Source organism: Microcaecilia unicolor, chromosome 5, assembly GCF_901765095.1.
Source record: "Microcaecilia unicolor chromosome 5, aMicUni1.1, whole genome shotgun sequence".
In the NCBI taxonomy this organism is placed as follows: Eukaryota; Metazoa; Chordata; class Amphibia; order Gymnophiona; family Siphonopidae; genus Microcaecilia; species Microcaecilia unicolor.
This window is the reverse complement of record NC_044035.1, coordinates 301,557,263-301,582,789: the sequence shown is the minus strand read 5'-3', so window position 1 is coordinate 301,582,789 and position 25,527 is coordinate 301,557,263. Positions and strand designations below refer to the sequence as shown.

The following is a 25,527-nucleotide window of genomic DNA, read 5'->3' as shown; positions in this document are numbered from 1 at the left end:
GCTAGGGCTCTTCAGATTGGAGAAGAGACGGCTGAGGGGAGATATGATAGAGGTCTATAAAATAATGAGTGGAATGGAATGGGTAGATGTGAATCATGTGTTTACTCTTTCCAAAAATACTAGAACTAGGAGGCACGAAATGAAGTTACAAAGAAGTAAAATTAAAATGAATCAGAGAAAATATTTCTTCACTCAATGTGTAATTATACTCTGGAATTTGTTGCCAGAGAATGTAGTAAAAGCAGTTAGCTTAGCAGTATTAAAAAAAAGGTTTTGATAGCTTCCTAAAAGAAAAGTCCATAAGCCATTATTAAAATGACTTGGGGAAAATCCACTGCTTATAAAACAGCATAAAATGTATTGTACTGTTTTGGGATCTTGACAGGTACGTGTGACCTGGATTGGCCACTGCTGGAAAACAGGATGCTAGGCTTGATGGACCTTCGGTCTGTCCCAGTATGGCAATACTTATGCACTTATTGGCAAACATATTCTATTCTGCAGGTGTCCTTTGGATTCAAGGTGGATCACAAAAGAGATTCCTAACGCATTTAGGGAGAAATTACAATCTATTTCAAGACAGTTACACAAATAAAAATATCTAGCCTACTGTTGAAAACAAATATGTCTTTAGAGCTTTACAAAATAACACCACCTTGAGTGAATTTCTTCAAAAAAGGCAGTAAGTAAATCCTAACAAATAAGAAAAAAAAAACAGCTTTTACTTTTAAAAGTATTTTGTTCCAAATTTTTGCACTCTGATAATCAAAAGAATCCTATATAATAAAACGCACCTCCAACGCTCTGAAGCTGACTGCATGGCTGAGGCATTCCTGCTCTCTGTATCCATCTCCTGAATTGACATCATGTACTGCCGGGTTCGTCACAAGCAGAAGTGACCAACCACACGAGGTTTCTCGGCTTCAGAATGTTGGAGGTGCATTCTATTAAATAGGATTGGTCAGTTCCTTGAAGCACAGCCAAAGCTCAGCGTCCTGCAAAGTAACGCTCAAGACACCAGAGAGAGAGAGAGAGTGGGGGTCTCACACCAGAGAGAGGGAGGGAGGGGGCATCTCTGTCACACACATACACACACACACACACACTCTCTCTCTCTCTCTCTCTCTCACAGTCAATGTCTTTCTCTCTCTCACTCTCACACACTCTATGTCTCAACACTGTATCACATTCACTCTCTATGTGTCACACAGTCACTCACACACTCTCTTGGTCTCATACACTCAGTCACACAGAGAGTCTGTGTCTCACCACACTCTCTCTCTCTCGCTCACACTGTATCTGTGTGAAACACACTCTCTCTCTCACAGTGTCTCACATATGCACTTGCACACACTCATTCTCACACACACACTCTCTCTCTCTCTCACACACACACTCGCACATTCTCTCTCTCTCACACACACACTCGCACATTCACTCTCTCTCACACACACACTCGCACATTCACTCTCTCTCACACACAGTCACTCTCACATACACTCTCTCAAACATACACACTCCGAGGAAAACCTTGCTAGCGCCCGTTTCATTTGCGTTAGAAACGGGCCTTTTTCACTAGTATTCTAGATTTATATCAAATCTTATGCACCGAGATATTCTAATTAAAAAAAAAAGTAGTAGTACGAGCCAAAGAATAATTGTTTCAATGAAGTTTCCATCCGAGAGAGAGTTAAAGAACTCATACCAAATAGCGATTTATAAGTTAAAACAAGCCATTTAAAAAAACAATTCTAAGTTTTACAGGAAGCCAAGCTTAGATATTAATTTAGATGATATAACACTAGGGCATTGCAATAATCAAATTGGGGGAGCAAAATAGCTAGTGCTATAATCCTAAAATTTTCCTGACTCAGAGTAGATCTAATAAATTGCCTGAGCTTAAAGAAATGTTTCTGGGTAAGTTCCATTATCTGGGCTTCAAAGGTAAGTTTGGAACCTAACATTATACCCAATACTTTTTCCCAGTTGATAATACAGTTCAAATATTTATGGATTAAAATTTTCCAAACCAACCTACCTTAGGGAGTCTTTTCCTAAGGTGTGTTAGCATTCTTAGCTGGCGCTAAACACTGAGATGCCCATTATATTCCTATGGGTGTCTCAGCGTTTAGTGCCACCCGATTTGCAGCACAAGCTAAAAAAAACGCTAATGCACCTTAGTAAAAGCCCCCCCCCCCTAAGTTTTAGCATCAGAAAGTTAACCTGATCCCAACTATCCACATCATATTATCTACCACTGCAGTGCCGTAGCGAGGGCGGCTGACACCCAGGGCGGGTCGCCGCTGCGCACCCCCCCCCCCCCGGGTGCAGCACGGCGCACCCCCCTTCGGCGCACGCACCCCCCCACCCCCCCGGGAGCACATTCTTACATGCATTGAGAAGAGAAGCAAGGAGAGGGCGGGAGGGCCGATCCGCCCCCGTGTGCACGTCGCTGGGAGCTGCATTGGCTCCGCTGGTTCCCTGCTCTCTCTGCCCTGGAACAGGAAGTAACCTGTTCCAGGGCAGAGAGAGCAGGGAACCAGCGGAGCCGACACCCCCCCAGCAGCGTGCACCCGGGGCGGACCGCCCCACCCCTTCCTACGCCACTGTACTACTGTTCTCAGAATTTCTTGGATATGCCTTATAACAGGAATTAAAATAAATCTCTCAGCATACAGCATAAATATCAAATCCAGACAGACTTTTCTCCAATGGATCCATATGTATATCAAAAAGAGGGAACGTGGGGAGCCCCATATGTAGCCAACCACTTATCCAAAACTGATAACTGCCTGCAGACACTATAGGAATGTTTATTCAGAAATTCTGAGAACCAATTAATAATTTGACCTGTTAAACCTCTCTCGCCCAAACTATTATAAAGTATTGTGGAAATAGCCCCCAGACAAATTACTGTTATATTTAAAAAGCATACAAAAATTCTTGTGAATTCAGATACCAACCTCCACCTTGTAAATGCTCTTTTCACATCCAATTCTCCTGTCACTGGATCTACCAACGGGTGGAAGACTGGGATGTCAAACAATAAATGCTGAAGAAGAAATGTAGAATTATTTTTAGATAACAGATTTAGATTTCAAAGCATTACAATTTTTTTTCAAGACTTCGGATGTCTAAATTTGTTAAAGGCCCTCTTCATGTTTGTGTTCCTTAAAATAACAGTTGGCACATCTTTAAAAAAATACAGCAAGAATGCTAACATTCTCTAGAAAAATGCCATGCATCCAAATATATGTGCACGTTACAAAAAAAAAAAAAAAAAAATAGCCAGATGTTCATTTTTTTTTTTTGGGGGGGGGGGGGGGAGGGCAGAGGGCACAACATTTTGCCCCAGCCCCCAACAAACCCTAACTCAAATTGTAAATATCTGAGATGATAAGTATCCCCATGCTCCGCCAGCTGAAGAGGTCCTCCTCCAGTGGTTAGAAACTCCCTTAAGTTTGCAGTCAGCAGCAATTTCCATGGGCTGTCTACGCACCACCCTCCAATGCGAACGATCAGTTTTTGTGTATGTGCAGTGGGGAAAGGATCACCGACTGCAAGCATAGAGGAGTTTCTGGAGGTCCTCTTCTACTGGCAGGGCTTGGGGATCCCTGCTAGTCATAGAAGTGATGCTGCAAATGGGAGGGGGGGGGGGGAAGTGGGTAGGCCTGAGCCTAAAGTTGGTAGGACTGGTACTCACAAATGGAGCCTATGTGTTAATGTCCAGATAGATGCTCAGTATAGCAGTAGTGACCAGCTAAAAAGGAAGCTGAAAGTGCTGCACAACATGCTGACAGATTAGAAGGACACAAGGGAAGTGGAAGGACAACAGGTTAAAATGAAAGGAGATATAACAATGGTAACTGGTCTTTATGTACGGAAAGTAAAGAAAAACTAGAGGAAAAACTTAAATGAAAGGAAAACATTTAACAAGGTACAAAGGATCACAGAAAAAGGAATATAGTAACAGAATTCAAAAAGGTATTAAATAGACAGAATATCCCTATATTTATTTATTTACTGCACTTGTATCCCACGCTTTCCCACCTATTTGCAGGCTCAATGTGGCTTACAAAGATCTGTTATGGCATCGCCGTAACAGGGAAGAAATACAATTGGTGTTACAATAACAAGAGGATGGAATAAAAACCTAGTGCATTTCCACTCAAAGCAAAACAAATGACTTTCACACTTCACTGAACTATCTGGCCAGGTTTGGCGATGCTCTGACCCTAAGCAGTTTAAAGAAACTTTTGAAAACAAAACTGTTTTGTTTCTGTGTTTTGGTAATTATACATGAGTCTGCCGTTTGATGCTGAGTAATGTCTTCGTATTTGTAGTTGATTATGAATGTTTTTATGGAAACCAATAAGTGTTTTTAAATAAATAAAACAAAAAAACAAACAACAAAAAAAGGCATTGAAGGGGTTACCTGGACAGAGCAGCAAGTACAACCATACCTACTATTATAGGCAGATTAGAAAGGCTCTGCTATCATTTACTATGTTACTATGAGAAGAATATCAAGTAATGCTGAAAGAGGCAAAGAAAAATCAGGAAGGCAAAAAGCATTGGCAAAAGGTAACTGAAGAAAGAAACCTCAGGATGACAGTGTCCAAGATGTCAAAGTTGGAAAAAAATGTAACAAGGTGGTGAGAAAAGCTAGAAGGATACCAAGACTGAACTCAGAGGCACAACCAAAAGAAAGTTGGCCTGTGATAATGTCTCTGTACAGGTCACTGGTGAATCATTTAGAGTAGAGCAGCGAGTTAATTTTGGATGCTGTGTCTCAGTAAATACAGAGGCAGTCCAGAAGAAAACAACCAAAATGGTAAAAGACCTGCAAAGGTTGACATATGAACAGAGACTAGAAGTCCTAACTATGTATACACCATAGAGAAAAGGAGGAATTATGATGTAAAACCCTTAAATACTTGAACAATACTGTGAACAAATGAATCTTTTCCAAAGAAGGAAAGCTGTAGAAATAAAAGACATGATATAAAGATAGAAGGAAGCAGACCCAATAATGCTTGGAATGCCTTCCCAGAACAGGTGGTGGAATGCAAAAAAGGAGTGGCTTATAGAGTATAAATACCTAAAAGGGCAAGAGGATGGAAATTAAGCGTTGTGTGCTTCAGTTCAAAACAGCAGTGAAATGACTTATGCTTCTAAAGAAGGGACTGGAGAGGTAACCTGTACAGTGGCAGTTGCAATCTCAAAAATGAAGACATGGGGGAGGTAGCTTGCATGGAGTGGCAGACTGGATGGGCCACCACTAGTCTTTCTTTACCTGTTGTTTTTTTTAACACTACATTTTTGTTGTAAACAGAATACAGAAAGGCAACAGCGCCCCAGCAAAAGCAGTAGAAAACAATACAAGAATATTCTCAAAGGAACAACCAGGCAATGTAGAACTAATCCTTGCCCCGAACATAAAGCAGCCCCTTAAACCCCTTCCTTCCAAATCAGCACCATAATTTTGGCACTGACAACTGGGACCCAGGTACTCTTCAGCGTCCAGAACCAAGTATCCCCCCCCCCCCCCAACTCCCAACCCCTCTAAGAAGAGTTCACAAGTTGTAGCAAATTGTCCGGGCGAGTCCATTCTTCAGCAGTCAAATCAAACGTCCCAAACATCTGACAGTCATTTGCTCCATTTCCCCAAGAAACTTCAACATCACGCTCCACTATAAAGGGTGTTGAGCCCTCAGAACGATTTCAGTGATCTGCAGTAACAGATTTAGCAGCTACCAAGCACATCCTCCATTGGAGGAGTAGCCTAACGGTTAAGTGCAGTGGGCTTTGAACTCGGTAATCTGGGTTCGATTCCCACTGCAGCTCCCTGTGACCTTGGGCAAGTCATTTGACCCTCCATTGCCTTAGGTACAAAAAAAAACCAAAAAAAACTTACCAACTGTAAGCCTCTAGAAACAGAAAAAGTACCTGCATACGTGTACAATGATGCATATGCCTAGTGACGTTATAGAAATGATTAGAAGTAATAGAATAAACAGTGCAGCCACTTAGGACCCCTCTAATTATCCAACCCCAGCAAACACCACTTGGGATCCAAAAAGAAAACACATTCAAAGATTGTGGAAATACACTGTTACTGTAGTCCAAAAGTCCCGTATAGGCCTACATGTCCACCAAATTTTATTTATTAGGATTTACCACCTTTTTGAAGGAATTCACTCAAGGCAGTGTACAGCAAGAATAAGTCAAACATGAGCAATAGACCAGTGGTTCCCAAACCTGGTCCTGGAGGCACCCCAGCCAGTCAGGATTTCAGGATAGCCACAATACTCATGAGAGAGATTTGCATGCAGTGGACAATTTGTTTTAGTAGCTGTGACCCCATAATTGTGGCCAAATAAAGCTCCAATACTCTCCAATCCAAGATGGAATGCCCACCCAGACTGTGACCTGAGCCCGAAACAAGGGTTTTATGACCCTCATTTGAGGTCCCAATCCCAACCCCAGTTTGGGAAGCTCTGCTCTAGCACTTTCTTTTAACTTTTTAAAAAATTATTATTTCAAACAAATGGTACACACTTCCATGAGCATATAGTACCAAGAACATGAATAAAGCTGCACAACAAAATGCTTCTTTACAGCAATCAAAAATTGAACATAAAATTCTAGTCTTTTCATATATAAATAGTTGTATACAACAGGCCCAATATGCAGGTTCCTTTACTGAACAGCAGGTGTCAATAACTGACAAAATGCATTATAAAGTACCATATGAAGACATTTTGCTTGGCATACGAGTACCAGGACCACTGGAAACAAGAAGTCAGCACCTCCCCTCTGGGCAATTAATCTACTTCCATGCTTGTCAGAAAAAGATTCTGCTCTGAACCACTAGATCCCCAATATCTTGGGAGTACTGGATGCAGGTTTTTTTAATGCACTGCTGTAAAAGCCTAAAGATGGCCAACCCCTGTTGTCATAGGTGCTAGCTCTGTGGGTGTTCAATATTGGGAGTGCTTGAGCAAACTCCTTTACTCTGTCCAATGAAGGGCAGTTTACCCCCATTTCAGTTAAGTTTAGGGTTTGAAAAGTGAGATGACAGTACAAGAAACAAATCCTGCATTTATCCAAAATAGTAGAGCAGAGCTACCCAAATCTTTTTGAAAAGTTAGCTTCTATGATTGTAGTAATTAAAACTATAAGTAAGCAGAACTGCTGCTTGAAACCTAATTTCAACATCAAAGTCAAGGTCTCATACAACTTTCCTTTTCAATGCAGCAACTAAAAGCAAAGATATTACAAGTTTTAAACTGTTAGCCAAAGCTTGTATCATTTCTTGACCTCCCAAAACAATATTTTGACATTTAAAAAGCTACGCACTGAATCAGGGAAGCTAAGGTTCAAATCCTGCTTCTCCCACCAATGCATCTTTTGAGCTTGGACTGGAGGCTGACCGAATTTCTGTTTCAGTTATGGTGCCGAAACTGGACCAAAATCCTTTTTCTGCCCGGTTTCAGCAAAAAGGCTATGGCCATGGTTATGGTCGAAATTGACAATGAGTTTTCATCGGAAGTTGAAAATTTGCACTTTTCCTTGTTTCCCTCACTCTCCACTACAAACAGAAGTTGCCTTTCCCCCCTGCCCATGTGTAGGTGCCCCCCTCAAGCCTGCCTTAATCTCTGGTAGTCTAGGGGTGTAAGGGCAAAAGTGATCCCCAGTCGCTCCTGCTCAAGTTGATTCTGCTCTCAATATGGCTCCCATGACTTCTAGTGGCAATCGCATGAGACTGCCCCAAGAGGTCACAGCAGCCATTTTGACAGGAGAGCCATCATGGGCAAGAGTGACCGGGGATCACTCCTGCCCTGACTACACTACAAGGGATTGTAAGGTAATCTGGGGGGCTACTCTTTGCAATTACTTTATTTATTTATTTTCTGAAATGAAGTTACAAGTAATTCAGTTTGATCTTGCATATTAGTTTATATGGTAACTAGAGTGCTCCAAATAAGGTTTAGCAGGAATTTTAAGTCAATAAATTTGGGATAAGCTCCTCAGGAATTAGCGCTCTGTGGAGATATGACATCAGCTTTCATTCCAAATGTGGAATAAAGTCAGCCATTGTAAAACACTGTGGCTTGTATGTTTCAGTTTTTATTAGCTGAGGTCCATCTGTGCAAAGGGTATTTTACTTGGAGGTAAAATATGGTCTTTCATTATTTAAATTATTCTGACTTGGATACTGCTTGAGTGATTCTGAAGAATTTCCAGGCTCTGTTGTGTGTGATGGTTTATAAGTATTTGTTATGCCGCCTGGATGGACTGGCAGGTCACTGCTGTTTACAATAATCCAAAATACTTAGAAAAAAAAAAAAAGAAAAGGAACTACAATTGGAAGTGGACGAGGGAGAGGGGAGGCTTACAGAGAAAGGGACCAGGCAGGCAGAAAGGAAGGAAGGAAAGAAGGAGGGGGAGGTAGTTAAGGAAGGTGTGCACGAGAGAGGGAGAGGACAGCAGCTGCTAACCCCAACATTTTAGGAGAAGGTGAATGCCTGGGTAAAAAGCCAGGTCTTTAAATCCAGATTTGAAATTCTTAAATGAGAGTTCCGGATGGAGACTCAAAGGAAGAAAATTCCAAAAGAAAGGAGCAGCAAAGAAGGCACAGTGTTGAGTTGACTCCAGCTGAGCGAGTTTAGGGCCCGGTAGAAATAAGCGGTGACCGTTTATGGAACAAAGGAGGCGAGCTGGTGAATATAGAATGGTAAAGAAAATAATGGCGGAAGATCAAGCCCGTGGCCTTGAACGTAAGAACCAGTAGGTTGAAGAGAATGTGCTGGTGGACAGGAAGCCAATAAAACTTCTGGAGCAGTGGAGACATGGTTGTAATGAGCATGACGTGAAGTATAACTTGTAGTGTGCTGAAGCTAGATTCTATGAGAAAGGAACCTATAGTGATTGTTTTCAAGCACAAGTACTTGTTGAGCTTATAGTGTTAGTAGGGAAATATTACAATGAAATTAAATGTATATATTAGAAAATAATTTGAGAAATGCATTGCTCGATTGTAATTTTTCAAAGCATATAGTCCTTGCATTCAGTAACAATGTGATTTTTTTATTGTGCATTAGGCAGGTATAATGTCCGCAGTGTAGACCAATGTCTGAACTTCTTTACCTTATTTTAGTAAGAATCTACACCATGCTTGTCTTTTAAATACAAAACAGGAAACATCTCAATGTTACTTTCTGTTATTATTTGTGCACGGTTTAAGCATAAAAAGCTGGTAATCATGTTTATTTTCTTACACATTCTCATAAAGGTCCTGTCTCAGAGGATATTTAACTATATATCTGCATTGACTTGGGAACCTAAATGTGCCAGACTTGAGAAGTCTTTGTTAAAATGGCTCTCCCAGTTATCAGCCTGTGCTTGCAGTTCCTGGGACTGGAGGGTAATCTCCTGTGGCTTTAGCAGAGGGCTGCTAACTGCAAGCTCTGACAATCCCCAGTGGGTCTCATTGGTTCACATTCACACAATCAAAGGTCAGTTTTTGGGTTTGGCCAAAACCAGGCAATACATTTTGGATGCAGTAAAACACAGTTTCAGTCGGCCTCTACCTTGGACAAATCACATCATTCTCTATACTTGATACCACTAAACGGAGAAATAAAAAAACATAGAAACATTTTCTCTCTCAGGACCAGGTGAAGTCTTATTTTTATTCTTTTTTATTCCTATTCTTTTTATTTTATACTAGTAATAATGGCCCTTTTCTGGCGGCGATTAAACGGGCGCTAGCGGGCACAGGACTCCCTTCCCCTCCCCTTACGGTACCTGTTCGGTCAGGGCAGGAAAGAAAGAGCCCCCTCTTTCCTGCCCGTAGCGGTGGTGGTAGCTTGCATCGTGTGGGAGTCCGGCTCTCGGCGTTTCAAAATGGCCGCCGAGAGTTGAAGTCTCGCGAGGCAGCTTGAACTCTCGGCGGCCATTTTCAAACGCCGAGAGCCGGACTCCCACACGATGTAGCAAGGAAGCCACCGCTACGGGAGGAAAGAGGGGACTCTTTCTTTCCTGCCCCGACCGAACAGGTACCTCTAGACCACCAGGGAGACACGCGTAAGGGGAGGGGAGGTGGCAGGGGGGGAGGGAGGTTGGTGAGGTTAAGAGTGTGCTACCGTGGGCGGGGCGGTAAGTTGTAAGGGGTGGGGCTATGTGGCGAAAGGGGCCGGGTTCATGTGCACGTCGGAGGCGACTGGGATTTGTTGGAAGGGGAGGAGTAGGGAAACACTGCTCCCCATGCGTTAATTTGTTTTGGTGTTCCGCCCTCGACGTCATCATGTGTGACGCGAGGGCAGGGCATGAAGATGTGTGGCTTCACCACCATGAAACCACGAACCGGTGTGTGAGTGACTTCAGTGACGTCAGTGTCCTCAGAACGTTGAGGCTGCGTTTTATTATAGTAGATTATCTTTAATTTATATTTTCTGTTTTAGTTTACTTATCCTGTCTCCAATAGCTCTTGTGAGGGTCCTTTTTTTCCTATTTTTATTAGGGCATTGTCCAAACCATATTCAGATAACCTGTAAAGTATATGCCTCTGAAACAGGCAGGAACAGTTTTTTATATAACTATTGACAAAATGTTATGAGTTTGAAGTGGCTCACTTAACATTGGGCTGCTGTGTTTTATGAAATAAAACTATATTTTTTGGTCGAGTTAGTCTAACAGCCACCTTCTTTGCCTGTATTTATCCTTGGGTTGGGTTAATTGACTTCTGTACAGTATTGTGTACATTGGTATGTGTAATATAAATGATTAATAATGAGAAAAGTATTAGATAACTCATCCTATGTGATTAAAATTGACTCTTACTCACTGGACAATCTCCATCAGGGTAATTATCAGGAATATAAACCGTGAATTTGAACACACCATCTTGATAGAGTCCATTTCTTATGAATATCACACCAAACCACACTGTAAATTTAAAAAATACTCTACTTAGTTAACATGAATATTTTCAAAAACAGGTAATCTAAAATGAAACAATATGGTAATTCTGAAGTACCACCAGCCTTAAATAACCTTCAAGATTGCAAATCCATGTATCATGACTTCCCCTCACCCCCCAAGTTAAGGACTAGGTGGTATGGAAAAATTCTCCCCATTTTAGTTAGGTTTAGGGACTGAAGTGAGATAGCAGTACAAGAAATAAATCCTGTATTTATCCAAACTGGTAGAGCACAGCCAGCAAAAAACACCTCATCTTTACTCAGCAGGGAGCATGAGAAATCTTTGGCACTGCCAATGCACCCAATTGTAAGGGTGGTTTGAACTTGAACACTCATCTTTTGGAATACAGAGACTAACAAATCATTTTACAAAGTCCATAGTATTTACCTAAGTTTGGATTTAAATTATTGAAACAATATTTATTTTCAGGAGCCCAGCCATGCTAGCGGCTTAGTAAACCCCAGCAATAATATTAAAATGCCATAGGTCTTTACCAATCCTGTCAGGGCTCTAAAGGCTTTGTATTACCTCTGCTAGAGTTCCTTAATTGTTGTGTTAGGAGTTTACAACCAACTGGGCAATGTAATATGAATGCCCAGGTTCTTGGGCATTTTGATAATTGGAGGAGGTCTTGTTTTCCTGATAAATAATTTCCTTTTAATTAAAGGGACAGTATATTAAAAGTTCAGGGTGATCAAACAGGAAACCATTTTGTTTTGTAGAACATGCAACATTCCAGTCACTAAACCTAGCACAAACCAAAATCAAATATACTCACCCCCCAACCCAGGTTTTATTTCCTTCCATTTTCTAAAATCTCTTTGGTAGAGTGTGTGTCAGTCAATACCTTTGGCACAGAATATAACTGCTAGAGTTGCAATGAAAATAAGTAGCCTCATACTTGAGGGACTAATACATAACTGGATTTCAACAAACTTGTATAAAATTAAATTTCTGGTATCACAACCATGCTTAAATTTTTCTAATATTAAAGGATTTCTACTATTAAAAGCCTGCTTATTTTCCTTGATTTTAACAAGTCAATAAAGGCTAAATTACTAAAAGGTACTAGGACTAAGGTGTACCTCATGTCCAGTAGAAGGAAACATGCATTGGTTAAATGCCCTATGCAAAGATTTTTAAAACACAACAACCAGTAAATAAATAAATAAAACACAGCCTTACTTAATGCAGATTGATAAGATGGCTGAACGTATACTCCAGGTAGTCTCTGCTTTACAACTAATGTGCTGTAGAACAAAATAATACATAGCAGTTACAAAATATAAAAATGAGAGTGTACAAATAAATACTATCAAAACCAATACTCATTTACCCTCAAAGATCAGCGAACAGTATTCTAACATATGCACTTATATATTTTGAAACCAGAAAATGAGCTTGTACTGAAAGAGGACCTCTAACTGTCCTGCCCTCCATTACAGAACTCTCTTGGTATAGATCAGTGCAATTCTTCAGGTTTGGCCTAGTATTTCCAGCATGTTTTGCATCTTAAACATCAACAGTGCAAAAAAGAATGTGTGCAATTACATTGCATAATTCTGCAATGGACACAGCGTTTCCATCTGCGGAATCGGAAAGAAGTAGAGAGATCGTAGATGCTTTCCAAAGTGCTCTGCTCAGACAAATGGTGACGGAACCCACGAGAGAGGGAGTGACGCCGGATCTGGTGCTCACAAATGGGGATAGTGTGTCTAATGTCCGAGTGGATGCCCACTTGGGCAGCAGTGACCATCAAATGGTTTGGTTTGACATGACAGCTGAGTGGAGGGCGGCCACTCAAAGTCCTTGATTTTAAGCATGCTGACTTTAGTAAAATGGGGGAATACCTGAAGAACGAGCTGATGGGCTGGGAGGACGTACGAAAAGTGGAAGGGCAGTGGTCCAGGCTGAAAGAAACTATAAATAGGGCCACAAACCTTTATGTAAGGAGAGCAAATAAAAGCAAGAGAAAAAGAAAACCGATATGGCTCTCCAAGCAAGTGGCTGAGAAAATAAAGGCTAGGGTTGGCGTTCCAGAAATACAGAAAAACTGAAGAGGAGGAACACGGAGAGGAATACCGGATGAAACTGAAAGAAGCCAAGAGAGAGAGAGATGTCTGGCGAAAGCGCAAGTGGAAGAACAAATGGCTAGAAAGGTAAGGAGGGGTGACAAAAATTTCTATATTACTGAAAGGAAATGACTAAAAAGGGAATTGTGAGACTGAAAGATGCTGCGAACCACTATGTAGATGATGATAAAGAAAAAGCAAATTTGCTAAATAGATACTTTTGTTCTGTTTTCACTGAAGAAAATCCTGGAGAATGACCGCGATTGACTGGCAAAAGTACATATGAGAATGGAGTGGATATAGCACCGTTCACAGAACGGTGTATGAACAACTAGGAAACCTAAAGGTGGACAAAGCCATGGGACCGGTCGGGATCCATCCCAGGATATTGAGGGAGCTCAGAGAGGTTCTGGCGGGTCATCTTAAAGATTTGTTTACTAAATCCTTGGAGATGGGAGAGGTTCCGTGGGATTGGAGAACGGCGGAGGTGGTCCCTCTTCACAAAAGTGGTGATAGGGAAGAAGCTGGAAACTACAGGCCGGTAAGCCTCACTTCAGTTATTGGAAAAGTAATAGAAGCGATGCTAAAGGAAAGGATAGTGAATTTCCTGGAAGCCAGTAAGTTGCAAGATCCGAGAAAACATGGTTTTCCCAAAGGGAAATCGTGCCAATGAATCTCATTGAATTCTTTGACTGGGTGACCGGAGAATTGAAACAGGGGCGTGCTATAGACGTAATCTACTTAGATTTCAGCAAAGCTTTTGACACGGTTCCCCACAGGAGGCTCTTAAATAAACTGGACAGGCTGAAGATAGAACCTGACATGGTGAACTGGATTAGGAACTGGTTGACGGACAGACGCCAGAGGGTGGTAGTTAATGGAATTTGCTCGGATGATGGAAAGGTGAGTAGTGGAGTGCCTCATGGATCGGTGCTGGGGCTGATTCTGTTCAACAGATTTATGAGTGACATTGCCGAAGGGTTAGAAGGTAAAGTTTGCCTTTTTGCGGACGATACTAAGATTTGTAACAGAGTGGACACCCGGGAGTGGAAAACATGAAAAAGATCTGCGGAAGCTAGAAGAATGGTCTAAGGTTTGGCAATTAAAATTCAATGCAAAGTGATGCACTTAGGGAGCAGAAATCCACGGGAGACGTATGTGTTAGGCAGTGAGAGTCTGATAAGTTTGGACAGGGAGAAGGATCTTGGGGTAATAGTATCTGAGGATCTGAAGGCGACGAAACAGTGCGACAAGGTGGTGGCCGTAGCTAGGAAGTTGCTAGGCTGTATAGACAGAGGTGTGAACAGCAGAAGAAAGGAAGTGTTGATGCCCCTGTATAAGTCGTTGGTGAGGCCCCACCTGGAGTATTGTGTTCAGTTTTGGAGGCTATATCTTGCTAAGGATGTAAAAAGAATTGAAGCGGTGCAAAGAAAAGCTACGAGAATGGTATGGGATTTGCGTTACAAGACGTATGAGGAGAGACTTGCTGACCTGAATGTGTATACCTGGAGGAAAGGAGAAACAGGGGTGCCATGATACAGACGTTCAAATATTTGAAAGGTATTAATCCGCAAATTAACCTTTTCCGGAGATGGGAAGGCGGTAGAACTAGAGGACATGAAATGAGATTGAAGGGGGGCAGACTCAAGAAAAATGTCAGGAAGTTCTTTTTCACAGAGAGAGTGGTGGATGCTTGGAATGCCCTCCCGCGGGAGGTGGTGGAGATGAAAACGGTAACAGAATTCAAAAATGCGTGGGATAAACAAAGGAATCCTGTTCAGAAGGAAGGGATCCTCAGAAGTTTAGCGGAGATTGGGTGGCAGAGCCGGTTGGGGGGGGGGGGGGGGGGCAGACTTCTACGGTCTGTGCCGTGAGGATGGCAGATACTAATCAAGATCAGGTATACAGAAAAGGTAGCACATATGAGTTTATCTCGTTGGGCAGACTGGATGGACCGTGCAGGTCTTTCTATGCCGTCATCTACTATTTTACTATGTAATACATTAAGAATATGTAGAATCTTCTCGTCACCATTGATGCACTAGTTATACATCTGTAACTTTCAGCTCCAGTGCCCCATGTGATTTTTAATTTGATTTATCAACTGCCTGTTTGAACACAGATTTGTTTACGTGAGGCCAAATGGTAAAGAGAGGAGTGGCCTAGTGGTTAGGGTGGTGGACTTTGGTCCTGGGGAACTGAGTTCGATTCCCACTTCAGGCACAGGCAGCTCCTTGTGACTCTGGGCAAGTCACTTAACCCTCCATTGCCCCATATAAGCCGCATTGAGCCTGCCATGAGTGGGAAAGCACGGGGTACAAATGTTACAAAAAAAAAAAAAAAAAAAAGATTCCCAGCACAGCGTAGCTAGCTTGCATATTATCTATCTATATGGCTGAATGCTGGTGAACTGACCTTGAACACTATAGGAAAATTACCCTATTCAGTCAGTCTGCTGTTCACTGAAACTTAATCTTAAATGTATCATCCTAAGTTTAACTAACTAGGCTCTGGGCCTTCTGTCATTCCTAGAACATAATTAACGCAATACAAAAAACAAACAAGCACTCAATCCTAAACCCTAAAGAGGAAGTACTGCAGGGAAATTTCTGCAGAAAAGAAAAGGGAGCTCTAACATATGTATGGTAGATCTCCTTTCTTAGCAGCCCCAATCATCAGCAAGATAAAAACTGAATTTTTAGAATCACCGGTCAATAGCAAGGTTCTAATTAGACAACAGTAAACATACAAGTAAGAACCTGAATATGGCAAAATCATATTTTCTCAGCTTCCAAATATTGCTATAAACCCATGCCTATTTTGCTTAGGTCTGTAACTGAGTTTAAAGTTCTGTTAACTCCCTTGTAATTTATTTCTTCCCCACCCCAGTAGGTAGTATAGCATGTTGCTGCCTTTTCTTTTGGTCCAGGTTGAATCTTTCACAACTTTGTGACTCCCTTCCATCTACTCCACATCTCCTCTGGTAATAAGCACATAGCATTTAACACTGACACCCTTACTCAATTGTCTCATCTCAGTCTTTCTACAGCATTCTGCTATATTTATATTTAGTTTTCTCCCTGGAACACCACATTGTAGACCATCAGTCCTCCTTCAAGTCCATACTGTTTTGACTTAAATTCACCCGTTTTTTTTTTAATTGAAAATTTTGTAATGCCATACATAATATAGCTGAAAAATCTGTTACACCATATAGAAGCTAATACACGGGGCTCATTTTCAAAGCACTTAGCCTTCCAAAGTTCCATAGGTTTCTATGGAACTTTGGAAGGCTAAGTGCTTTGAAAATATGCCTCAATGTCATCTAGTTTCCCCCCTTCCCCCTGGACATCATGGTGGTGCTGACAACTGTGCTTTTGACTGTTCGTAGGGCTGCCAAAGTTTTTAAAAGTCACCAAGTGGCCTCTTCTCATTGCAGTAAGTTTCGACATTTGGTATAAGTAGTCCACTTTATGCAGTATAAGTTGCATGGAAGATAGAGACTGTTATTTCCAAGCCCTTGCCAGAGACAGCTTTGCAGCAACAAAAAACTGGATCGCAAGCTTATGGTGGGAGACACGAATCTCCAGAGGATTAAAATGCAGCAGGCAATATTCCGCTTTGCAAGGATAATGTTGTTGCAACACTTGATGAACCATCTGGAGAACCTGTTTCCAATAAGTCTGGGCCATCGGGCACTCCCACCATGTACGTAAGGAACCCTGAGAACCACAGTTACTCCACGAGTCTGCAGATACTTTGGGATACATTTGCTGTAATCAGGGGTGTGATACCACCAGTACAACATTTTAAAAACATTTTCTACCATAGTGTGTGCTAAAGATGGTTTGAGCAAGAATCTATACCCCCTCGACCAAGTTTCCCATGGGTGGGTGCTCTATAGTGCTACCTTCCATCTTTCATTATAATATAACTAGTATAAAAGACCCGTTTCGGTAGGCAATGAAACGGGCGCTAGCAAGGTAATCCCCCCCCCTGCAGCGTCCTTCCTGTCTCCCCTGCCCCCCCTGCAGCCACCCATTTGGTCTCAGGACCCCTCCCCACCAACCCTCCTCTGCCCATGTGCAGCGGCCCTCCTCTCACCTGCTCCCCCTGCAGCTACCCATGTCCAGCGACCCTCCTCTCCCCTGCCCCCCTGCATCCACCCATGTCCAACGACCCTCCTCTCCTTTCCCCTTGCCCCCCTGCAGCCACCCATGTCCAGTGACCCTCCTCTCCCCCTGCAGCCACCCTCCTCTCCCCCTGCAGCCACCCTCCCCTCCCCCCTCGGCGCATCACCCAAACCCCTACCCCCCCCAGCGCATCACCCAAGCCCCTACCCCCCCCTCGGGCACATCAACCCCCTCGCCACCAGCAGCCGCCAATACTAACGCTGTCCGGCCGCTGCTGTGTCTCCTGTTGAGCAGCAGCGGCTGGTACAAAAAGAAAAAAGCCAAAAAAAGATTTTAAACCTGAAACATGGCTCCATAGACAGCCATCTGGCATTGGCTTTCATCTCTGCAGCCGCTCCTCCTCTCCCCTCTGACGTCACTACGCTCCTCCGGGGTCTTCCTGCGGGGGCAGTGACGTGGAGGGGAGAGGAGGAGCGGCTGCAGTGACGACAGCCAATGCCAGATGGCTGTCTACGGAGCCGCGTTTCAGGTTAAAAATCTTTTTTTGGCTTTTTTCTTTTTGTACCGGCCGCTGCTGCTCCACAGGAGAAGCAGCAGCGGCTGGACAGCGTTAGTATTGGCGGCTGCGGGTGGTGAGGGAGTTGATGTGCCCGAGAAGGGGGAGGGTCTTGTGTGATGCGTCGAGGGAGGGGGTAGGGGCTTGGGTGCTGCGCTGGGGCGGAGGGGCTTGGATGTTGCGCCGAGGGGGGGCACTGAGAGCTGATTGGTAGGCAGGGGACGGAGTAGCCTACTCCTCCCCCTGCCTGGCTCGCGGTTTTGCAGGGCAGGGGCTTGGGTGTTGCACCGAGGGGGGGGGCACTGGCAGCTGTTTCCCAGGCAGGGGGAGGAGTAGCCTTGCCTTGGAATCAGCTGTCAGTAACATCACTGACGTCAGTGCATTCTAAACTGCCTAGCAGACCACCTCCGAGGGAGCCACGGTACCAGGCACATTAGAACGTTGGAGGTGAGATTATATAGGATTGGGGGGTTAGTGTAGAATAGTAGAGCTAGATATAAACGAGATACAATTCCTTTTCTCCCCCCATTCCGTAGGGCCTTCTCTAATGCTGTTTCGGTTAGGTCCAGTTCCTCCCGTGCCCGTCTGTGGATAAAGTTTCGTAGGCAGCTATAATAAAAGAGGTCACTTTCAACCAACCCATATTCCTCTTGGAGTTCTTCAAAATTAAGTATCCTCCCATTGGCCCATACCTGTCCCAGAGAATACAGACCTGCCCAGGCACACCGTTCATATACCGGTTCTGAGGAGCCCAAAGGAAAACCCAGGGCCCATCGGATAGCTGTCTGCAAGTAGTATTTCCGATCTGGAAAGAATTGCTTCCGCATATGGTACCATGTGGAAAGCAAGTGGCTCACCCCCAACGGGACTCTCCGCATTATAGCCAATAAAGCACTCCCCAGAAGCCAAATAACATCTCCCAAGGATCGGCTCCTCAACCAGGCTTGCTCCAAGTGGAGCCATTTCTTAGTAGCAGCTGGGGTCCAATCCACTAATACTTTCAGCTGGGCCGCTTGATAGTACAGATAAAAATTGGGGACTCCCATACCCCCCTAGCGTATGTCTGGTACATCATGGCCTGGCGCACCCTAGGTGGGCGCTTCCGCCAGATATAAGCAAACATTTTGTGGTTAAGTTGAGAAAAAAAAAACTGCGAAGAATTGGGATTGGGAGAGCTAGAAATAGATACAATAATTTAGGGAGCAACATCATTTTGACTGCATGAATATGCCCTGTCCACGATATTGTCAGTCCCTCCCACCTATCGAGCTCCGCAAAAAGTTCTGCTGGCTTCTTAGGGTTGTTAGCTGAGAATAAGCCCTCCAAAGTGGGCGTTATGTTTATCCCCAGGTATTTAATAGATTTAGCGGCCCAGACAAACAGGAAGGCCACTTTTAGTTGAGGAATTTCCTGTGAGGGAACAGAGATTAAGGATTTCCGATTTGGTAATGTTGATCTTAAACCCTGATAACTGACCATATTGTGTAATAGTTTCCATGGCCTGTTTCAGAGAACTCCGGGCGGGACACGGATCCCTGTTCTTCTCGACTTTGCACATGCCATTTGTAGTGCACAGTTTAGAAATATATATATGTACTTATAAAAGGTAGTGATACAATGATCCAACTGGTTGGGGGCTTCACAATAAAAGTGCAACAAAAGTATAAGTTTCATTTGGCCTTGGGGTGATGTCTCACCATGTTGTAGGTACTAGTGCAGAATATATCCCCTCCCCTCAATGTCAATATGAGCTCTTTGCTCATCCCAAGCAAATCCCTGATGTCTGATACTGGTTGAAAGCTTCCTAACTTTTGGAGGATGAGAAAGTATCCGGAATAAAAGTAAATCAGATGGGAATATAGTAATATAAGTGTTAGTTTATATAAAACACAGTCTCATGTTGGTTTGTTTTCAATGTTTATTCTTTTAATAAAGCGAAGATATGTACCTGTAGCAGGTATTCTCTGAGGACAGGAGGCTGATTGTTCTCACATGTGGGTCGGCGTCCACGGTGGCGCCAGAAACGGCAAATTCTTGCACAGCAAAATTTAAAAAGTTTTGCCAGAGCCTTCAGGCACGCGAAACGCTTGCATCGCGCATACGACTTCCCATCCGTTGCGTGAGCGTTCCCGCTCAGTTTAATCAAAAAGCAAATAATAAACAAACAATAACGGGAGGTGGGCAGGTTTGTGAGAACAATCAGCCTGCTGTCATCAGAGAATACCTGCTACAGTTATGTATCTTCGCTTTCCCCAAGAACAAGCAGGCTGCTTGTTCTCACTGATGGGTTATCCCTAGCAACCAAGCTCACTCAAAACAATGAACATTGGTCAATTGGGCCTCGCAGCGGCGAGGACATAACATAGATTGGCCTGGAACCATAAACAACTAAGAGTGCAGCCTGGAAGAGAAGAAAAATGGGTCAAGGGGGGTGGAGTTGGATTCTAAACCCTGAACAGATTCTGCAGCACCGACTGCCCAAATCGACTGTTGCGTCAGGTATCCTGCTAAAGGCAGTACTGAGATGTGAATGTGTGGACAGATGACCACGTTGCAGCCTTGCAAATCTCCTCAATGGAGGCTGACTTTAAGTGAGCCACTGACGCAGCCATGGCTCTAACATTGTGAGCAGTGATATGGCCCTCAAGAGTCAGCCCAGCTTGGGCGTAAGTGAAGGAAATGCAATCTGCTAGCCAATTGGAGATTGTGCGTTTTCCGATGGCGACTACCCTCCTGTTGGGATCAAAAGAAACAAACAACTGGGCGGACAGTCTAAAGGGCTTTGTCCGCTCCACGTAAAAGGCCAATGCTCTCTTGCAGTCCAAAGTGTGCAAACTGCTTTCGCCAGGGCGGGTATGAGGACGGGGAAAGAATGTTGGCAAGACAACTGACTGGTTCAGATGGAACTCAGACACCACCTTTGGCAGGAACTTAGGGTGAGTGCAGTGGAACTTGACATAAGGTGCATGCACTACCAAGGCCTGAAGCTCACTGACTCTACGAGCTGAAGTAACAGCCAGCAAGAAAACAACCTTCCAGGTCAAGTACTTCAGATGGCAGGAATTCAGTGCCTCAAAAGGAGCTTTCATCAGCTGGGTTAGAACGACGTTGAGATCTCATGACACTGGTGGATGCTTGACAGGGGGCTTTGACAAAAGCAAACCTCTCATGAAGTGAACTACTATAGGCTGTCTAGAGATAGGCTTACCCTCCACACGGCGATGATAGGCACTAATCGCACTAAGATAACCCCTTACTGAGTTGGTTTTGAGGCCAGACTCTGATAAGAGTAGAAGGTATTCAAGCAGGGTCCATATATGACAAGAAAGAGGATCTAAGGCCTTGCTGTCACACCAGACGGCAAACCTCCTCCATTTGAAAGAATAAGACTTCTTCATGGAATCTTTTCTGGAAGCAAGCAAGACTCTGAAGACACCCTCTGAAAGACCAAGGAGGCAAATTCTAAGTTCTCAACATCCAGGCCGTGAGAGCCAGAGACTGGAGGCTGGGATGTAGAAGCGACCCCTCGTTCTGAGTGATGAGGGTTGGAAAACAGTCCAATCTCTATGGTTCTTGCGGACTACGCCCATGTTCAGTGACCACTCGTGAGGTTGCATTATCCTGCTCAACCTCTTGGCCAGACTGTTTATGCCTGCCAGATAAGTGGCTTGGAGAAACATGCCATGACGGCGAGCCCAAAGCCACATCTGGACGGCTTCCTGACACAGAGGGTGAGATCCGGTGCCCCCCTGCTTGTCGGTGTAATACATGGCAACCTGATTAATCTTAATTCAGAAAGACACTCGGTTGGACAGCCGATCTCTGAAAGCCTTTAGAGTGTACCAGATTGCTCTTAATTCCAGAAGGTTGATCTGCAGACCTCTTTCCTGAAAGGACCAGGCTCCCTGAGTGTGGAGCCCATCCATATGAGCTCCCCACCCCAGGAGAGATGCATCCGTCGTCAGCACTTACCCTGGCTGAGGAACTTGGAATGGTCGCCCCATGGTCAAATTGGATCGAATCGTCCACCACTGAAGAGAATTCCGAAAGCTGGTGGAGAGTTGGAATACATCCTCTAGATCCCCCGCAGCTTCAAACCACTGGGAAGCTAGGGTCCACTGAGCTGATCTCATATGTAGACGTGCCATGGGCATTATATGAACTGTGGAGGCCATGTGCCCCAGAAGTCTCAACATCTGCCAAGCCGTGACCTGCTGAGACGCTCAACCCACGGACACCAGGGACAGAAGGTTGTCCGCCCTTGCCTTGGGAAGATAAGCTCAAGCTGTCTGAGTGTTCAACAGGGCTCCGATGAATTCCAATTTTTGGACTGGGGTGAGATGGGACTTGGGATAATTTATGACGAACCCCAGTAGCTCTAGCACACGAATAGTCATTTGCATGGACTCCAGAGCACCCTCCTTCGAGGTGCTCTTCACCAGCCAATTGTCGAGATAAGGAAACACATGCACTCCCAGTCTGCGTAGCGACGCTGCAACTACAGCTAGGCATTTGGTAAACACTCTGGGCGCAGACGCCAGGCCAAAAGGCAGTACACGGTACTGAAAGTGCTGTGATCCTAGCCGAAATTGAAGATACCTCCTGTGAGCTGGAAGTATCGAGATGTGTGTGTAAGCATCCTTTAAGTCCAGAGAGCATAGCCAATCGTTTTCCTGAATCATGGGAAGAAGGGTGTCTAGGGAAACCATCCTGAACTTTTCTCGGACTAGAGATCTGTTCAGGGCCCTTAGGTCTAGGATGGAACTCATCCCCACTGTTTTCTTTTGCACAAGGAAGTACCTGGAATAGAATCCCAGCCCTTCTTCCCCTGATGGAACAGGTTCGACCGCTTGGGCCTGTAGAAGGGCAGAGAGTTCCTCTGCAAGTACCTGCCTGTGTTGAGAGCTGTAGGACTGAGCTCCCGGTGGGCAATTTGGAGGCTTGGATTCCAGGTTGAGGGTATATCCTAACCGGACAAGCTGAAGAACCCACCGGTCGGAGGTTATAAGAGGCCACCCTTTGGTGAAAATACATTAACCTCCCCCCAACTGGCAAGTCGTCTGGTACGGACACGTTTTCTGAGGCTATGCTGAACTGGAGCCAGTCAAAAGTTCGTCCCATGCTTTTGCTGGGGAGCCGCAATGGCCTTAGGCGCACACTGTTGACAACAATGAGCGCGCTGGGACTGAGCCTGGGCAGGCTGCCGAGAAGCAGGAGTGTACCTACGCCTAGCATAGGAATAGGGAGCACCCCTCTGCCCTACAAAAACACTCCTAGATGAGGAGGTAGTAGCACAAGATGCCCGGTGGGAGAGAGAATCCATAGCATCATTGTGCTTCTTGAGCTGGTCAACTAGATCCTCTACTTTCTCACCAAAAAGGTTATCCACCCAGCAAGGAACATCTGCCATCCGCTGCTGGACCGAATGATCCAGGTCAGAGACACGCAGCCATGAGAGTCTGCGCATCACTATACCTTGGGCAGTGATCCTGGATGCTACATCAAAAGTGTTGAACGTACCACTGGCCAGGAATTTTCGACACGCCTTCTGCTGCCTGACCACCTGGCGAAAAAGCTCAGCCTGCTCCAGAGGGAGTGCATCAACCAAGCTAGATAGTTGCCTCACTGAGTTCCGCAAGTGGATGCTCGTGAAGAGCTGGTATGTTTGGATTTTGACAGCGACCATAGCGGCCTGATACGCCTTCCTCCCAAAAGAGTCCAAGGATCTAGATTCTCTGCCTGGGGGCGCTGAGGCATAGTCCCTAGTACTCTTGGCTCTTTTGAGAGCGGAGTCCACCACCATGGAATTGTGAGGTAGCTGAGACCTCATCAATCCAGGCTCCCCGTGGATCTGATATTGGGATTTAGTCTTTTTCGGGATCACGGGATTAGACAGAGGGAACGACCAGTTTCGCATAAGGACTTCCTTCAGTACATTATGCAAAGGAGCCGTTGCAACCTCTCTATGCGGAGAAGAATAATCTAGGATCTCGAGCATCTCAGCCCTAGGCTCATCCTCAACCTCCATAGGGAAGGGAATAGCCGCAGCTATTTACCGGACAAAGGAGGTGAAAGATAGACACTCCACTGGAGAACGTCTCCTTTCTAGTTGAGGGGAAGGTTCAGAAGGAATCCCATAGGACTCATCAGAAGAAAAGTACCAGGGACCCTCCTCTTCCTCTCACGAATGCTCATCTTCAGTATCGGACAAGACATCCCTCAGAGCAGTCCGAAACTGAGCCTGCCTCGACGCCAAGGAACGACATCCTCGATGGTGGTGCCGGGAAGTCGATGCCCGCCTGGTCTCCGGTGAATCTTCCTCCACCGACGTCAGAGAGTCGACCTGGGTGGCAGGCGGCACCGAGGTCGGGGACCTCACCATAGACGAAGAGCCAGATGCTGCTGCAGCAGACGGTACGGAAGGCGCAAGCACCCCCGACACCGAAGCAGACTGGCACAGCAACCCTTCCGGAAGCTCTGGAAGCAGTGCCCTGATGCACTCGTCAAGAGCTGCTGTCGGACAAGGCTGCAGGGTCGGTAAAGGAGCCAGTGGCAGAATCTGTCAAGGCTCGGGAGCTGGTACCGGGCTGATTGACCGACACATCGGCACCTCCTGAATAGAGAGCGATCCTCTCTGCGCCAACGCTTCTCGGGTGCCGAATCCCTCAACGCCCCGGAGCTCCCGGCATCGTGTGTCGAAGGAGAACGATGACGGTGTTTCTTCGCCTTCGCTCGACGCCCATCATCGAGACGCCTCGGTACCGATGAGGAAGACATGGAATCCTCACGTCTCCTCGGGGCCGGGTCCAATGAAGGTCGGTCCCGGCGGGCCTGCATAACAGGAGGCCTCGAAACAGGTGGAGACCCACTCGATGCCTCACTGCTTCCAGCACGAGTTGGTCGTTCCACAGCCATTAGCTTCACTCCCGACGTCGATGCGTCCCTCAATGTCGATGCCACCGACCTCGGTACCGATGTCGATGTTGACGTCGAATGACTGGACCGAGCCCCAAAAAGGTTCTCTCACTGGGCTTCTTGAGACTGCAAGCGGCTGGGCTATGGTAGAGCCCAAGGCACTGGATACACCAAGCATGGGTATTGGTACCCGAGATGGTCAGGTTGCACCGAGTACAATGTTTGAAGACGCTGGGCGTCTTCGATGACATGGAAGAAAACATAGCTTCGGCGAAATTAAACGACGCGATCCTGCAAAAAAGTAAAGGCACAAAAGGGGAAAGGCTGGCCGCGTCGAAAAGAAAGAAAACTTAGAAAGTGGCCAAATCTAAGACAAAATACCGTTTAAAAAAAAAAAAAAAAACGAATAACAATAAAAGACAAGAAATATAAACGCATCGTCAAAAGACTCTTTTTCCTGGGCCAGCGAAGCGAACAGGGAAAAACCTCTTCACCTCACCGCGGACAAGAAAAAAAACTGAGCAGGAACGCTCACGCGATGGGCAGGAAGTCATCCGCGCAGTTTGCGCGCCAGAAGGCTCTGGCAAATCTTTTAAAATTTTGCCGTTCCTGGGCCGCCGTGGACGCCGACCCATATGTGAGAACAAGCAGCCTGCTTGTCCTCGGAGAAAAACTGTTTCAACATTTTAAAAGTATAGCAGATGGGGGGTAAAAGCTCTAACTTTTGCCTGCAATTATGCCTGTGTTCTGCAGTGAGACCGGGCCATTACTGAGGCTGGCAAATGTTTTTTGGCCAAGATAATTCAGTTTTTTGGGTAGCCACTTGTTTTATGTTATACTAGTAAAAAAGGCCTATTCCTGA

General features: G+C 45.0%; 1 protein-coding gene across 1 annotated transcript in view; it reads right to left on the bottom strand.

The window, feature by feature from the left end:
- AKTIP (AKT interacting protein) overlaps positions 1 to 25,527 on the bottom strand; it is a 92,317-nt gene that overhangs the window by 19,553 nt on the left and 47,237 nt on the right. Inside the window, 3 exon segments of the mRNA XM_030204317.1 lie at positions 2,964 to 3,052; positions 10,853 to 10,953; positions 12,175 to 12,239. Coding sequence (XP_030060177.1) covers positions 2,964 to 3,052; positions 10,853 to 10,953; positions 12,175 to 12,239 — 255 coding nt within the window.